Source organism: Boleophthalmus pectinirostris, unplaced genomic scaffold, assembly GCF_026225935.1.
Source record: "Boleophthalmus pectinirostris isolate CB_2022bp ecotype Guang Dong unplaced genomic scaffold, ASM2622593v1 HiC_scaffold_19, whole genome shotgun sequence".
In the NCBI taxonomy this organism is placed as follows: Eukaryota; Metazoa; Chordata; class Actinopteri; order Gobiiformes; family Gobiidae; genus Boleophthalmus; species Boleophthalmus pectinirostris.
Window position 1 is genome coordinate 23,102,476 of NW_026571140.1, and position 16,819 is coordinate 23,119,294.

General features: G+C 41.1%; 1 protein-coding gene across 1 annotated transcript in view; it reads right to left on the reverse strand.

Annotated features, from left to right (window-relative positions):
* kif26ba (kinesin family member 26Ba) overlaps positions 1-16,819 on the reverse strand; it is a 75,563-nt gene that overhangs the window by 3,726 nt on the left and 55,018 nt on the right. The window contains 21 exon segments of the mRNA XM_020938965.2: positions 540-754; positions 833-970; positions 1,090-1,325; positions 1,398-2,281; positions 2,367-2,439; positions 2,441-3,004; positions 3,112-3,359; positions 3,442-3,621; positions 3,977-4,104; positions 4,198-4,299; positions 4,407-4,611; positions 4,698-4,812; positions 5,123-5,287; positions 5,368-5,691; positions 6,219-6,390; positions 9,198-9,393; positions 9,819-10,005; positions 10,824-10,940; positions 11,031-11,176; positions 13,271-13,364; positions 14,202-14,411. Coding sequence (XP_020794624.2) covers positions 540-754; positions 833-970; positions 1,090-1,325; positions 1,398-2,281; positions 2,367-2,439; positions 2,441-3,004; positions 3,112-3,359; positions 3,442-3,621; positions 3,977-4,104; positions 4,198-4,299; positions 4,407-4,611; positions 4,698-4,812; positions 5,123-5,287; positions 5,368-5,691; positions 6,219-6,390; positions 9,198-9,393; positions 9,819-10,005; positions 10,824-10,940; positions 11,031-11,176; positions 13,271-13,364; positions 14,202-14,411 — 4,699 coding nt within the window.

The following is a 16,819-nucleotide window of genomic DNA, read 5'->3' on the forward strand; positions in this document are numbered from 1 at the left end:
TGCAGAGAGGAGATAAAAAGTGAAAAACAAGTTCATTAAGTCTAATCAGTGGAGGTATTTGGGCATGTGAAAATGTGACACAGAAAACCCTTAGATTTGGTTTAAAGATAACTGGATAGGATGTACAGAGCATTCACAACATACGCTTGGTGAAGATTATTCCAATTTATATCACTAATAAGGCACAGGCAAGCCTCTGTCTGATCTGATCACAAGCACAGATCCATTCTCTCAGTGTATTGCAGAGGCCATTAACAGGCTCTCCACGCTACAGTCTTGGGGAATATATGCCGTATTCATTAGAAGCTGCACCAGCACAATTCCGTTACCATTTCACAGATGGGTGCTCAGGGTCACCTTTCCTACCTGCCTCATTCTCCAACTACAGCTTTTGCAATTTGTCCACTGTGGCCCACATTGAGGGGTAGTGTGGGTAATTTTACAGTCAGGGTCCCTTGCTTTACAGTTTATTATGGAGCATTAGTACATTTCTCCTCCATGCTTGAAACCATTAAATAAAGTGTGTGTTATTTGGAGACCTGTGTTGCTGCGACTCTTTTTGCTGCTTTTGGAGCTTCGTCGTGAAGAGGAGGTGGCCGTGCTGTGGTCGCTCAGAGAATCCTGGGCAGAGGAGGTGCTCCCTGTGTTCTCACTGCTGTCTCGGAGCATGCTCTCATAGCCACTGCTGCCCCCACTATGATAAAACAGGGCCGTCTTACCCATGGCCGGGGGCAGTTCTCCACTCAGCACACTACTGTTAGGCACACACAACATCAATTTACAGTTAAAAGTATAAATAATATTTTTTTATTCCCCATTGTTTCTAGGTTACCTGTTGTCACTGGCATGGCCACTGCTGCACCGGTGTGGTTTTCTGGGAGCTGTGATCTTGCTGTACGGAGAGGGTAAGGTTTGAATCCCAGAAGGTCTCTCCTCTACTGGGCCAGCACTCACTGTTGTTCCACTAGAACTAGAGTAAATTAAAAAAGAAATCAAAACTGTCATAACATACCAAAAAACAGCACACTAATTAAGATTCACATGCGTCATTAGATAATATATATAATATATTGTAGAAAATAAACTAACTTTGCCCCAGCAGTGTTCTTGTCCTCAGCAAGTTCGGAGCCTCCTCCTTGGGTCTGTGCCCTGGCCCTGGAGCCTGCACTGCCCTGGAGCAGCTCGGAGATGCGCCCGTTGACCGCTCTGAGGGGCAGTTTAGCAGCCAGACCTCCCCCTCGACTGCGGCTCAAAGATTGTGTGGACCAGGACCCAAGGGTGGGACCCTGCTGTTGAACAGACCCTGGCACTGATGGATTTGGAGACTGAAGAAGACAGAAGAGTTAATGAAAACTAAAGACAATATGCATTTGTGACATAGTTTTAAATCTCAATACCTTTCCATTGGGTGGAAGGCTTGAGCTGCGACTGTTAGAAGTGCTTAAAGACTTTGTGGAGAAACTCAATGTTTTTGTGCTTGAAGCAGACAGACTGCGGCCTTTGGGGCTGGTCATGAGCAGCTTACTGACAGCAGAGATTTTTGACTGGCTACTGGTTTTAGCTGGTGATTGTGGAGCACTGCTTGGGCCCAGGATGGGAGTAAAACTTGGGCTGGTGGTACCTGTGGAGGACAGTGATCCAGTGCGGATGAGACTGCGGCCCGTTCGAGGCATAGCATTGTCCCCTCTGGCTCCTGTTCGGAGGCTCTCCCCCCTCTCCAGGGAGAAGCAGTCGTAATGGTACGAGCCAGTATAGGAGCCAGTGCGGCCCAGAGAGTTGGTCCTTGTGGCGAGCTGTTCCAGTTTGGCACTGAAGAGTCTGCTGCTGTCGATGCTTGCACCACGCTGCCTTGTGACACCAGCAGAAATACACGCTTCATCCTGGAGAGTGGCCCCAGGCTGGTGGAGGGGGCTGGCTGCTCGGTTCCTCTGATCTAAACTGGATTTGCGTACTGGCGGCAAAGGAGGGATTCCGCCTCTTTTCTGTGAGAAAAAGCCAATTTTTCCATTGGACCCCCGCCTGTCAAGTGTTGCACGTGGGCTGCAGGGAGTTGAGGAAGTTACATTGAGATTTCTGTACTCAGAGTAGTCTAACCCATCATGGCGGTTGATGCGGTGCCATCCACGTGGCAGACTGGCCGTCTGGTGAATGTCTGGGTTGTAGACAGTGGTGAGGCAGTCACCCTGAGCAACAACTGCCATAATCTCACAACCATCCCCTACTCGTTTAATGGAATCTGGAGACAACACAACATCACTCCCAAAGGTGTTCTGGTGACCACCTGGTAGGACAAGAATATATTTGTATTGAGTCACTACTCTTGAAAGACAAAGTTAATCAACATAATATAAGCTGTATTATTAAACACAGTCCATACATGCATCCATACTTACCATCTAAACTCTGCCCCTCGCTCTTGCCCTGGACTCTGGTTAACTTGAGAATGTTCTGCTTCCCTCTTTTCAGGCTTCACTTCACAGACAAGCTCGGGGATCGTGCCTTCTTCAAAGCCACGTTTTAACCAGGGATCTTCAAAGCTCATCTCACTGGACACAGAGCCGCTGAGTGGTGTGCTGCATTTGATGGGTTCTTTAATTAGACTGCCTTTGACTGGTGAGGAGAGGACTGAGGGCTCTTTTATTACCATTGGTTTTACAGCTACACACGGGTGAACGCTAATGGTAGCTTTAAATGGTCCGACTAGAGTTTGGATCGTAGTTTTAGTCATTGGTGGAGGCAACTTACGTAGCTTGTTTTTGGTTAATGTTTGTTTATTACTTTCATTTTCTGTCTGCTCTAATTCTTTTGATCCAAGTGACACATTCTGTTCAGTTTCAGCCATGGCTTCTCCCTGCTGACTCTGAGATTGGCTGAAGCTGTGGAGAGACTGGTCAGCCTCACTGCACATGCTCAGATCACTCATCCATGAAGACATTGGAGAAGCACAACTGGACATAACTGTGGCCAAGGCCTCACCTTCAACACGTAACTTTGCCATGGCAACCTGTAACAATCAAATACATGTTTTGCACAACAGCAATGTACACACATCATCTACTAAAAGAATCTTACATAAATTTTAAAAAATGCTACAGCTCTTCATGCTATTACCTCTGCCATGGCCACAACGTCTGTTACCCCTGAGGTAGTGAAGGGAACATGGTACTCCTGCACAGCCCCATTGACCTCTTGGGAAACTGTTCCAGTGAGAGAGTCACCGTCGCTGGTGAAGCTGATGATGCTGCTTGGCCCATGTTTCTGTATGTCTGTAATTGTTGTAACAGCAAGGCACGCCTCACTATCAGGGTGTCCCAGTCCATTCTTATTATGCATCTGGGTATCGGCTGTTGGACTTGAGCCTGAATAGGTTTTGGAATAAAAGTCATAAATGTCTTATGTGTTATTACTGACTGTAAAAAGACCACTTGGAGTAATAGTTACCATCTTTGTGCATGTCTAGAGGTATTGGGGGTACATCATCGTCACACAGTGTCTCTGCTGAGCCCAGACTGGCTGACAGAGACGGAGCTGTCTCTTTCACTTGTGGACTCATGCCAACAGGAGAAGTCCTGGACAACACAGAGTCTGTGGACGAGCGACCACTATCTGCAGCCAAGCTGTCTACAAAATCACAAACATACATTTGGCAAAATCAGGGATTTGGTCTGGTATGCTAATACAATACAATACAAAACGGTCCCAGGAAATATTTCTGTCTACAAATATTTATTTATATCTCAGGAAAATGGATCTTTATGTCGGAGGTACTGTACAAGAGCATACAATATATTAATTAAGAACAGTAATCTGAGGTTTTATTAACAACTGTCAACGGTAGGATTATAGTATTAATCTTTAATAAAAAGTCCTTAATAAGTCCTTAATAAGTCCTTAATAAAAAGTCCTTAATCCTTAATAAAATTAATAAAAAAAGAACAGATATAAGTGGAGATAGTATTACAGTTAATGCACTCACTGTCTGAGGCCTGTGCCTCTGTGGCCTGTCCATCCTGAGCCAGAGTGTTGGAGGACAGAGGGGGGGTTGTGGGCATAACACACTTCTGTGTGTACACTTTACAGCGCTGAGACGGAGATGACGGGGGTCTGTAGAAATTAATGGGCAGTAGAAATCATGTAAACCTATGGAAATGCTTGGTTCAATTTATTAATTCTTTATGTACAGAATGGGTCTCCCACCTGTATTCTGCAGTTTTGGTGAGACTGGCAATGCCCAGGCGTGGTGATCCCAGTGTGCGGGTCTTTCCTTCTCCATTACTTCCTCCATTTAGACTTTCTCTACTATTTAGAGACAAGAGAAACATTACAACATGTGCACCAAGAAAAACACAACTTGACTTGACTCTTGGCAAAATATTGTGCCAGAAGTAATCATTAAAAGTCATAACCTGTCATGTAGCTGGGCGCTCTTGGCTCTGAGTAGAGGGTTAGAGGTGCTGCTGCTGCTGCCGGGCACACTCCTGGTGCAGGTGACAATGGGGGATCCGGACCTCTGTGTCAGGTTGTGGATCATGGTTTGAGCTAGCTCTGCCTCCTCCACCACCTCCTTTATGTCCTGCAACTGCTGGTCATTAGTCCTTCTCTTAGAGCCATCTGAAAATTAATGAAGAAAAATAACAGGTGTCTCATATATGTGAAAAATTTGTGGTTTGGAAAGAGATATCACACTAAATCTTTACCAGTATCTGTGCGAGGAGCAGACAGTGTGGGGTTTGGGACAGCAGAAGGGGGACATGCTTCATATTTTACTCCTTGTCTGTTCACAGGAACTTCTTCAAAGGGAAACTTCGCCACCTAAACAAATGCATTATTTATGGGAAGAAATATAAACTAGGAGCATCGCTTTGCGATACTAATAGGCCCTTTGCCAGCCTCTGGCGCTCAGGCCTAAAAAGCAATTCCATGTTATAACTGTAAAATCTGTTGAATATCTTGTTAATATAGAAGAGAAAGAACAGAGGGGCTCACAAAGTAATCATGTCTTGAAAGCAAAAACACTCCTCTTGCATTTGCAACGTTTGATATGCAATCAACTACAGAGAAGACTTCCATTTTCTTCTTGGTGTTATTTGCATAATTACAACAATAAAAGATGAGCTTTTACCTCCTCACTGCCATCAATGCAGTCCAGTCTCTCTTGCAGCTCTGCAAATGTGTTACACTTGAGACACTCAGCTCCCTCCTCTGGGACAGGGGGCAGAGGCTGACCCAGCAGTGACTGGCCACACTGTGGGTGGGATGGGGCACTAGGCTGGTCCTGACTCTCTGACTAATAGTACAAGAAGAAGCCCTCTGTTATTATTTAATTACACCTCAAGATGTGCCCTGAAATGTGGTTTAATGAAGTACCTTATTGGCTACTCCTGCTGTCTGGTTTTGCTGCTCCAATGTCTTACCACGAAGCAAAGCTGGAATAATTGGCACAAATTCAGGTGGTCCTTCATTGTCAGTCAGTTCTCTGTCTGATACAGCAGCCCCGTTTGGACCGACATAGATCACCGTATCGCAGGACTGTTCGCTACTAGAGTACTCGTCCTGGTCACTGGAGAGGCGGAGCAAGGGCAAGTCCGTGTCTGTATCTCCACGTTGATGGAAGGCCCGCAGGTGAGTGGGCCGCCGCATACGGCCCTCTTCACATGAGCTCTCTCCTCCAGATGAACTGGATGTGTACTGCTATAGGGACAAGTCAAAGTTTTGATTTAAGGATTTTTATACGACTGATATAGAAAGGGAACAACATTCTCTGCCTTAGTTTAAACACTTGACTTCTATGATTGATTCATGTATGTTTGAGCAGGGTGGCATTTGAGGCTTGAGTGCTCAGAAAATCCCAGTTTCCACCTACCCCCTATATCCACCCACAGATCTGTACTCGGAATGATAAAGAAATAAATTAACAAAACTGCAACCTCTGTATCATGCATGTATGGTTCAAAATGTCATGTAACAATTCTTAAACTAACACAGAATTGAAAATCTATTGCTTTATGGCAAAATAATGGTTAAGGTTAAGGTTTGTTAGGTGATCTCCCTTCATATTGATAACATTGCAATTAGATAACTGAATAAACATAGTGAACTTTTCTGTGTTCACTTTGCGTTACCTTGCACTAACTTTACCTAAATTAAGTAAAATAAGTAATATAATTAAAACCAGCAAATTACAGCATTTGTGAAGCAGATAAATATTTCAAACTCACCACAGAGACTTTGGTTTTCTTCTTTTTCATGCGGAGGACACGGGATGCAATCTGGATGGTGGAGAGCGTTTCTGAGAAGTCTCTGGGTGAGGCAGAGATGTGAGCAATCATGGTGGTCCGGCAGTTCATGTTGCCTAGCGACTCTCTTAGCAACATGGTGAGCTTGCTGTCCCTTAAAACAGACATACAGCCAGACATGAGCATCAATGCGCAGACAGTAAAAAATAAAGGACCAAATGGATCGATTTCAGTCCAGACACCCACACACATGTGACATGTGACAATGAATTAATAATAGCCAATTGATGCTGAATTTTTCTGTTAGTAGAAGCTAGACATACACAATAATTATGACTCACCAGACAACAGGTTGCAGACTCAGAAAGCCACTATTGATATTTATTGATCAATGCCACTCCTGATTAAAGCCACCAAGTCTGACTAGAAGTGCAGATTATTTTTCATAGCTATCCCTAGAAGGTGATTTATGGCCCCCGAGTGAAAAAAAGTAAAACTAAACTGCATGTTTTAAAGTGTCTCCTGGGTGGGCTATTGCAATCATTCACAATGTTTTATATCATCATTATGATTGTGTGTGTGTGTGTGTGTATGTGCATGTGTGTGTGTAGGCCTGCAGCCTGACTTTGAGTAGCTCCGCAGTGGCTCAACACTTTTCACAAACAGTTCCCCCCTATTCAAAAAACACAGCCAGTGGCCTTGTCTCACACACTGACACACACACGCACACACACGCGCGCGCACACACACGCATACACACGCACACCCCCGCACACACACACACACACACAAACTGAACCTAGTGTTTGCTGACCTCCACTTTCTCATACTTGAATTCTAGTCTGCTCTTTTCTGTTGGCAGTATCAGGCGTCAAGAAACTATTCTTCTCCCTTTTTTGTGTTGCTTTCCTTCTTGAAGTTAATTAGACATGTCTGTTATGTCTGTTCATCTATTAGTCTGTTCGATTCAAAGACAGCAAGTCTTTGATCACTGTGACACATAACATGTTGTAGGTCCTACATTAAGCATGATTTCAGCATGAAAATTTCTGGTGATTGGTCCGTCACCTGCTGATCTTCCACAGAGATGACATTGCTTTCACTAGATTATTTCACCATATGGCATTAAACTTAGATCTATATTCATGGAGACAAGTAGGTGATTTCACCAGGCCAAGTCATGTGTCAGATCTGTGGAGAGGCGACCTCACTCACAGTATGAATACATCATTTGCGGGGTATTTTTGAGTAACAAACACCTGTAATTGCATACAATAAATGCAAAGTATAAAAGATTAATGCCATACTATGAGACATTCCATGTTAAGGAGCAGTTATATCTTAATTTCACTGATATTTCTGGTTTTATAACTTAATGAAAATGTTTGTGCATTTAAAAATGCCTGGACTTGATCTCACAGTGGGAAGTAAATCAGTGTGGATAAATATAAAGGCAGTAGTTACTGGCTATTAAAGGAATTTCCTGCTTTATAATGGAGGCAATTTTTGAGCTGAAATTATCCCAATGAGGCTATGGGTTTTAGATTTCCTCATGAGGGAACATTATATTATGGTTATCAATGCAACACGACACTGCCAAAGATACAGAGAATTTGTTTAATATAATTATCTAGTATATAAGAGTTTCTAAATTGCAGCCCTTTACAGAATGAGGAACACATGTCTGGTGTTTTTTTTTTTTGTTGTTTTTTTTTTTTCAAAACAGAAAAGCTACAAATTCACAACATCCAATATTGTCCTGAACATGAAATCACTGGTTACCTAGCAACAGAACTGGGACAGGACAGGGATTAGGAGTCAAACTGGGACCCAAAGTGATGGGGCATTGTAGAACTGGTTCACCATTTAATGAGGTTCTACTACAAATGCAGGTAAAGGTCTATTATTGTGTGTAAATGTGAAAATTATTCATTCTGTCAGTGTGAGACAATGCCAGTTTGCCTTACCCAAAGTAAAAGGCAAAATTTTGCACCATAACACCCAGCTCCATTTTAGAATATAGCTCAACTTAATAGAACTTGGAAGAAAGGAAAAGGATTTCAAATAGGGAGAGATTTGACAGTAAGAGACATTGTGGGTTCAGTGGTTACACTCAGTGGTAATCTCTTGGATTTGAGCTGGTTATTCCAAAAGGGATTTATGCACTGTAGTTTGAGTAACCAACATTTGTTCATGTTTATCTGTCAAATAATAAATGCTGTAATACATTAACGGACAAATGAATCAACTAGATATTTTCAGTAATCTAAGTTGTCACAAGGCCTTCCTAGTTTGTTTGGAAATGTTAAAAATGTATATTCAACCTAAACAATTTGAATTATAAACTAAATTAATACTGTGCTAACACATCTACAAAAAAGGCTCTTAAACAGTGTAACCTCATCCCGTATTCCATTGACTAGACAATACATTTCTTGCATATTCATGTTGAGCTCTGTATAAGGAGTGACAGTGCTGTAATGCCAGTCGCCTTTGGAGCAACAGCAGTAATACTCCCTCCATTATTAAATTGCACCCAGCCCTTTTATAATCCGACAGCATTCGAACCAGCCTTACACGCTCAGCACTACACAAGGCTGTTTTGCAATTTAAATGTAAAATCTGGTGATTAAATTAACTGCATGCACGGCAGGCTAAATGACATGAAAGCTGGATTTGAACGGTAATATAAGGATGCACTGCTGTGTATGGTACATGTATGTGTATGTCCAATTTAATCTATTATTTTTACAATGTCATTGTATTTTTTGTCATTGCTTTTCAGTTAAGGTGCTAACTAACTATGATGAATATGTAACAGCATCTGTTGTTGTTTATGACATTAAGTCAGTGTTGTTCTGAACCTTTCTTCTCTTCCTCTCTCTCCAAGCTTTACACCTCCATTCCTGTGAATTCACAAGGGACCCATGTTATGCCAGTGTTTTAATGCATGACATTTACTTGTATGGGATGTGCTTGCTGCCATTGACTAGTGCCAGGATGACGTTGCCCAAAGCAGATAATGAGAGGCAGAGCGGGGCGGGGCTAGCCATGTTCTCCCTGGTCTTTCCTCCTCCACCTCCTCCTCCTCCTTCCAGCACTCGCGCATCACAACTGCCTAGGTCCAGAAGGTGCAGCCGGCTACGACCTCCAGACACTGAAAAAGGTACACAAAGATCAAATTAACTGCAGTTTTTTTCCTCTGTGTTTTCTAACTAATAATAACACTAACACTTGTAAACGACTGTGTCTAAGTAATTTCCTTTGTGAATCAATAAAGTTTGTCCAAGTCTAAATCTAACACTTATCAGCATTGTCATTATTGTTATACTAGTATAAAGTAGTCTAAACTAACTCTGAAAGTTTGTCCTATTTAAGTATTTCAAATACTATCAACCGATGCATGTAAACCATATCACTTACTACGTGTTTGAATTAAAATAAAAAAAATAAATAAATTCTTCAGTTCACCACATTGGCAAATTTTGGTTAAATGACTCCCCAGTCCATGATGGATTTATTTTAAAAGCCGCAACAGCATTGTCACATATTGTAAACTTTAGTAACACAAGCAGAACTCACTTCCTCCCTTGCCAGTCTTTTCCATGCGATACTGGTAAATGTGCAGTGTGAACAGCATGTGTGAGTTGCGTTGCTCCTCCTCGCTGGTGTAAGGGCGCTGACTGCTATGCCGTGCTGCTAACGCCGCGTCCAGGAACCAGGCAGCCTTCTCTGGGGTGGGCGCTCTCAGTTCAGACTGGTTCTGGAGCTGTGAACGTGTAGGAAGCAAAACAATGTGGTGTGACTGTCTGGCAGAGTTGTAGGTGATAATGAAGCAGCTTGTAGTGACCAGATGATAAAAGAGACACCCGGAAAGTGTTGTTTTTCACTGAGAAAGAGAGAGGGGCTGGCCTTGTGGGTTCTACCGCAGGATATCATTAGTGATGAGATTAGGTGAGATTAGACTGGGATTACACAGATGTGCTTGTATCAAGATCACTAATCCCATAAACATTACATCCTGAACCGCTAGCACACACATTAGGATCAAGAGTTCACTGGGTAATTGTGAAGCCGTGAAATCTATGGGTACTTTTGGCTGTTACAGACCTAATTATCATACTACAAGGGAACATGACTTTGTTTCAGCAGTAGACACCATGTATTATTCCTAATTTTATATGCCATATGCATTTCCTGACCCAACATGCCACATTCTGTGACTGGAGCTTGTTGGCACTCCATGGGGGAATTGAACCCTGACATCCTGCAGCAAAGGCAGTGAACAAACTGTTTTATGGAGTAATACAAACATTTCTCCATAAAACAATTATTTATTAACTTTGACATTATAATTGGCTGTTAATTAGTGTTAATTCCAGTTTAGGATGACAGATTATTTGCTGTTTCTGTCTCAATTAGAAAAGCACAATTTGTATGTTTACAGAAAAAAGTGAGCCTTGCGCCTTGGAATAAAGCGACAGCATTCTGATACAATGCCAATGCATTTGCAAATATTACAACAGACAGCTATAACACCAGTTGTTTAGTGATTCTGTGATTAACCTACTTGCAACAAATGTGTACCTGCATGCCACAGATGGGGTCCTCACAGAGGTAGACACCAGGCGACTGTCCGTCCTGTAAACTGCCTGTGGCCACTTCAGAAAGAAGATCCTTCAGGTTCTCCTCCTTCCCCCAAACCTGAAGTGCAAAGACAGTATCAATAACATATCATACCCATGCACACTAAGACTCCAATAATTCTAAACACATGCAGCTGCAGATAGTGACCTCCACTGCAGAGACGCGCACAGAGAAGCGAGCTCCGGTCTTCTCCTTTCTTTCATTGATGAGTTTAAAAAGCCAGGAGATTGCACAGGGGATGATACCCAGAGTCTGGAGGGAGTCATCATGGCCAATCATTGTATGGGATTTCCCTGCATTGACAGGAAATGCATAATAAATTATGAGAGCATACAGAGAATATATATCCAGTCCAATAGCATTGTCCCTTTTAATACTAGACAATAGCTGATGTCAAGAGCATAGCTCACACATTGAGCAAAACAGTGCCATACGTGATGCTTAAAAGTCCCTCCTGCACTTGTAAAACATGACAATATCAAATATCTGGTGTGATTCTAATGAGACAACTGTGTGTGATTTGTTCAATGGTGGGAATAATTTCTCAGCTACGCTCTAATTTCCCATTGTTCTGTTACTGTTTTCCTGAGCGTATCCTTCATGACAAAGAAAATAAGCTTCCTCACTGAAAAACACTCATCAACTGGGTATCTAACTACATTTGGATTAGACAATCTCATGGACCTAGTCTCGTGTCTTGTCTTATCTTGTTGAAATTGTGTCTTGTCCCACCCCTGTTGGTAATTGCCCAAAATCCAAAATCCACTTTAAAACATAAAATGGATCATATGAATAGTTCCTTCATAGACACACAAGCACTATTAGTGAGAGATGATGAGCCACTATAGATATTAATCATATAGTCCATAACTGATCAATGGGACACTGCTCCAAGCCTGGAATTTAATTATACAGTTTGAGTCTATAAAATCAATTCATTTCTAAACCATTTGGAGCCATTATCCATTTGTCTATGTGTGTGTCCCATTTAGCCTAAGACCACAGAGCCAAGACAAATGCATTTTGTCTTGCTGATTTTAATTAGAAAAAAGGTAATGCCTCTATAATGCAACCTCATTATGACTCATAGCCGTGGGTCAGCCATATCCAAAAGTGATCACATTGGCTTTGGCAGCATGATGGCCCATTTAAACAAGGTCAGAGCCTCAATACAACATCACCTGTATCAGTCAGGGTAATAGAATGTGCAAACTCGCATTCACAATCACCATCATGCAAAAGCTCTACAGGGGTTTAAAAGACCAGAGCCCCCAATTAGTCTGTCAATTACAAGTTGAAAACAGTAAGATGTACAACAGCTGTATGTGTACATAGTAATAGTATGAATCTCTGTGAATCATAGGCTTGTTGTGTTACTTGTTTGTCAATATTTGCCACCTGAATTAAAATGTGTGAACATGCTGCATATCAACCTGGATCTAATCTGTAATGTAGAAGACATGCTGGTTTAACACACAGGAGAGCGATAGTCATTAAAAGACATCTGTTGGTTTATTACATCCAATGGTTTAATCTGAAAAAATATGGGAGTGTAAAACAGAGCCCTATTCCTATACTGGCTGGATCAAGGATGACTGTCATGATTTTCTTGGTAAACAGTTTGGTACATTTTCTCTCAAGGCTTTGACTTTCTTTTAGATAACCATAGTCATACTACACTTCATTTTGCATGCACCAATTTGAACTACATATCTTTCATTCTTTCGTTTCCACAGCAAATAATTTGGTACCACTTTATAAAAACTACACCTTAATTACCCTTAATAACGCATGAACAAAGACTTAGAAGAAGAATTTATAAAAAGTAAATAGTTAAAATGATCCAGGCTTAGTAACTACATAATTAAAGGCCCAATGTTAGGAGTTAGTGTTAGGGTATTAATTAGGAGCTACTAAGCCTGAATCATTCTTAATAAAGTATTAGTTCATTGTGGCATTGTAAAATGCAACAGCTATTGCTAAACTATTCCTGTATAAAAAAGCATTAATATTTGTCCTTGCATAAAAAATGATCTCAAGTCAAAAGCATCAACAGTTGTTATTCTATGCAGATTCGCCATGGGTACATGGTGAGGCTGTCTCTTTGCCCCTGTGTCTCTGTATTCATCTTGACCCTTTTCAAGTTGTCTCCTCTAAAAGCAGCTTCAGAGGGATTACAACAACAGAAAGGACGCCAGAAACACAGTATGAGCAAGCAGAGCAGGCTTTGAGCTGTGGAAGACTCTAATCCTGCCTCTTTTCCCCGCCGATAGTTGAGAGACAGAGGGGCAAAAGACTGTCGCACACTCCAAAGATGACTCACATGTGTGTACAAGTGTGTGTGTGTCTGTGCGTGTGTGTGATAGGGAGAGGGGAATGTGTGTTACCCAGCTTGGAGTGTCCAAAGCAGAAGACACAGCCATCTGCTCCATTCACAACGGACTGAATCACCTCGGCAACCGTTCCCGCACACACCTCCGCCTAGCAACAGACACACATAGAAAAGCATCAATCATGAACCTGAACATGTACATCATCAGTACAACACTGTCCTTTGGCAGTATTTTGCCATTCATATTTGTTCTCAGTTAATGTGGTGCATGGGGTGCAGACAGGAATGAAATAAGTTTTTTATTTTCTGATAATGGAGTGATCATATTAGAGAGGAAGTCCATCTTAATAAAGTCAACATGAATAAGAAATAAAAACATTTGGATAAAGATGCTAAACATAAGTAAAAGTAAAATAAATTGCAAAGCTTTTCTGATGGAGAAACGCCGTCTCTGTGGAAATAGTACGGCATTGCTTTAAACGTTCCACAGTATGGCATTAAACTTATTTATCTTTATGGAGATCGAGCCACTAGGCCAAGTTACAGATCACGGCCCTGGTCACAGTAAGAATGTTTCAGGGTATTTTGAGCATAAAAAACACCCATACTAAAATAACTGTGAGATATGTTTAATGCCATAGTCTGGAACAATCTATGCAAGGTAATACAATCTCCATAGCATGAAGGTGGCAGGCCCACCACACCAGAAATGTAACACAGCTAACCTATGGACAGCATTAAGATCATACATACACCAGTGAATGAAAAATTAGCAAGTAGCTTACTTGATTTCAACACTGAAATCCACCTAGTCTCATTTTCTGTTATAACTACAGTCAATCCCTTTAGTCATGGCAGATGAAATTAAGCTCTAATGGTGTTTTTGTCATAGTTGTTACGCTCTCTTTAATCAGTTGAGGACATGTGAATCTTAGGCATGTTTGTGGTACTAAAATACATCTATTACTTTCACAGTCCGAACTTACCTGTGAGGCATCAGGAGGAAAAGCTGCATCAAATGTGAACATCTTTGGAGGAACTTGATTGGCTGAGGGTTTTTTCTGTGAAGCCGTACTCGCAGTTTGATTGGCCGCTGGGTCCATGATGGTGATTTGCTTCTTACTAGGGTTGACTTTGAGGAAGGAGCTGGATTCGTCTGACTGGGACACGGGACACACGCGCACCATCACCTTGACCTGGAGGTAACATAACAAAATGTCCTTTAGTCCTTTAATTATATATAGGCTTATATATGAAGATTATAAGCATTTATATGGACCAGAGAAAAGTAGAGTAGGCATGGGATGATTTAGTAGGATTTTAATCTGCCTTTTTCACTTATGACAAATATGTTTAAAAGTCCATCGCTATATAGATTTAAATTTTTTGCACCTAATTTTATTTTTGTAGATACCATAAATGATCACCATTCTACGTAGCAACAGTCTTTAACAATTTAAGATCATGTTATTCATTACTCATGTTTTGTAAGTTGCTGCTTGTCACTTCCCATTATTCACCTTGGTGTTAAATGTGTTTTCTCCTCCCCTCTATTTCTATACCTGTCACTCTTGTTAACTCACTTCTCTCCTCCCTAAATCCTCTTCTCTCCCTTGAACCCCTTGGCACGCTGAGCTCAGTGTCGCACATCAAAAACTGTGAAGATTCGCTTTTAGCTCTCGTTGTGTTGCTTTTCATTTTCACTTCAGTCTCAAGCTGTTGAGTCCCTTGTTACATTAAGCAGGGAAATGCTGTGTCATTCAACTCAAGAATGTTTTAATACATTTTATAATTAATAACTTTACTTTTATTTTTCCAAGTTGAAAATTATACTGCAACAGATAGTGGTGTACAAATACAGTTCACTACACCACAACAAAATGACCTGTCACATTAACAAATTTTGATGCACGATATATTGCTAGAAAGACATATTATGTTAAACAATAATACTGAAACTAGTTGATGACAGTAAACAAAAATAACAAAGGCAGGTTAGTCCCACTAAACCATCTTTAAGTAAACAGTATCATTAATAGGCAAGAGCTACAACCATCAAATAGCAGGATAATGAGAAATAGAAGTGACTTATTCAACCCTCTACCGCTCAAATCTTGTTGTATTAAAACAAAAAATAAATACAATATTACAACCAATTACACATACACAGTGTTGGGGAGTAACGGATTACATGTACCGCCGTTACGTAATCAGAGTACAAATTATGAGTAAGTGTATTCCGTTACAGTTACTGTTTCAATGAGTGGTAATTGGATTACAGTTACTTTGCTGAAATAAGTGGATTACAAGGCGGTATTTTTCTGTTTTCACATTTTGTGCTACATCCCATTAATTTATTTTTTTATTTCGGTAATTCCACTCATTGCCGGAAACCCAAACAGAAACAGGAGCTACTGGCACTGGTGAAAACAACCTGCATAGACTCATAGTATCTGCACTACTGTCCTACAGTGACCTGCCACATGAGTGGACGCGCACACAAACACACACAAACACACACCTTCATCATCGTCATCGACCTGAGAACCCGCGGACCACGTCTCTTTCCGTAGTTACTGCGCGGACACCGCCGTTTCGTGCGCCACGTGTGGACTGTGTTTTCTCGCTTAAACCGCGCTTCCTCCTATGCGCCTCTAAACCAGAACTAACACCAGGACTAAAACCAGGACTAAACCAGGACTAAACTAGGACTAAAGCAGGACTGAACCAGGTCTAAACTAGGACTAAACCAGGACTGAACCACGTCTAAACTAGGACTAAACCCGGACTGAACCAGATCTAAACTCAGGATTAAACCAGGTCTAAAACCAGAACTAAACCACGACTAAACCAGAACTAAAGACCTGGTCTAGACCTGGGTTAGTCCTGATTTTAGACCTGGTTTAGTCCTGATTTTAGACCTGGTTTAATACTAAAGCAGGACTTACTAATTTAATACTAAAGCAGGACTGAACCAGATCTAAACTAGGACTAAACCAGGTCTAAACTCAGGACTAAACCAGGTCTAAAATCAGGACTAAACCAGGACTAACCCAGGACTAAACCAGGACTAAACTAGGACTAAAGCAGGACTGAACCAGGTCTAAACTAGGACTAAACCACGACTAAACCAGAACTAAACCAGAACTAACCAGGTCATATAAAAAATAATTTCTCTATCAATAATATTTTTTAATATGGTTAAGGAAAGGCTTATCTTGTTACTGTCTTTTAACAGACAAAACCTCTTATGTTAAAATATCGTGGTCTTTGTTTTTCTACAGTAAACAGTTGCTTATTCATGGAGACTTGGGCTCAGACAATTTGAAGAGAACAAACAAGAATTTTCAGGATGCGGTTGCTACATTCATGTCGTTTAAAAAAACATGACAATATCAAGTAATCCAAAGTAATCAGATTACGTTACTCACTTTAAGTAATTTAATGGATTACGTTACAAACTACATTTTGGGGTGTGTAATCTGTAATCTGTAGGGGAATACATTTTAAAAAGTAACCTTCCCAACACTGCACATACATGTTATAGTAATAGATTTAGGACACGTCTGATTATGTTTTGTATTTGAACATTAGGTTTTAAATA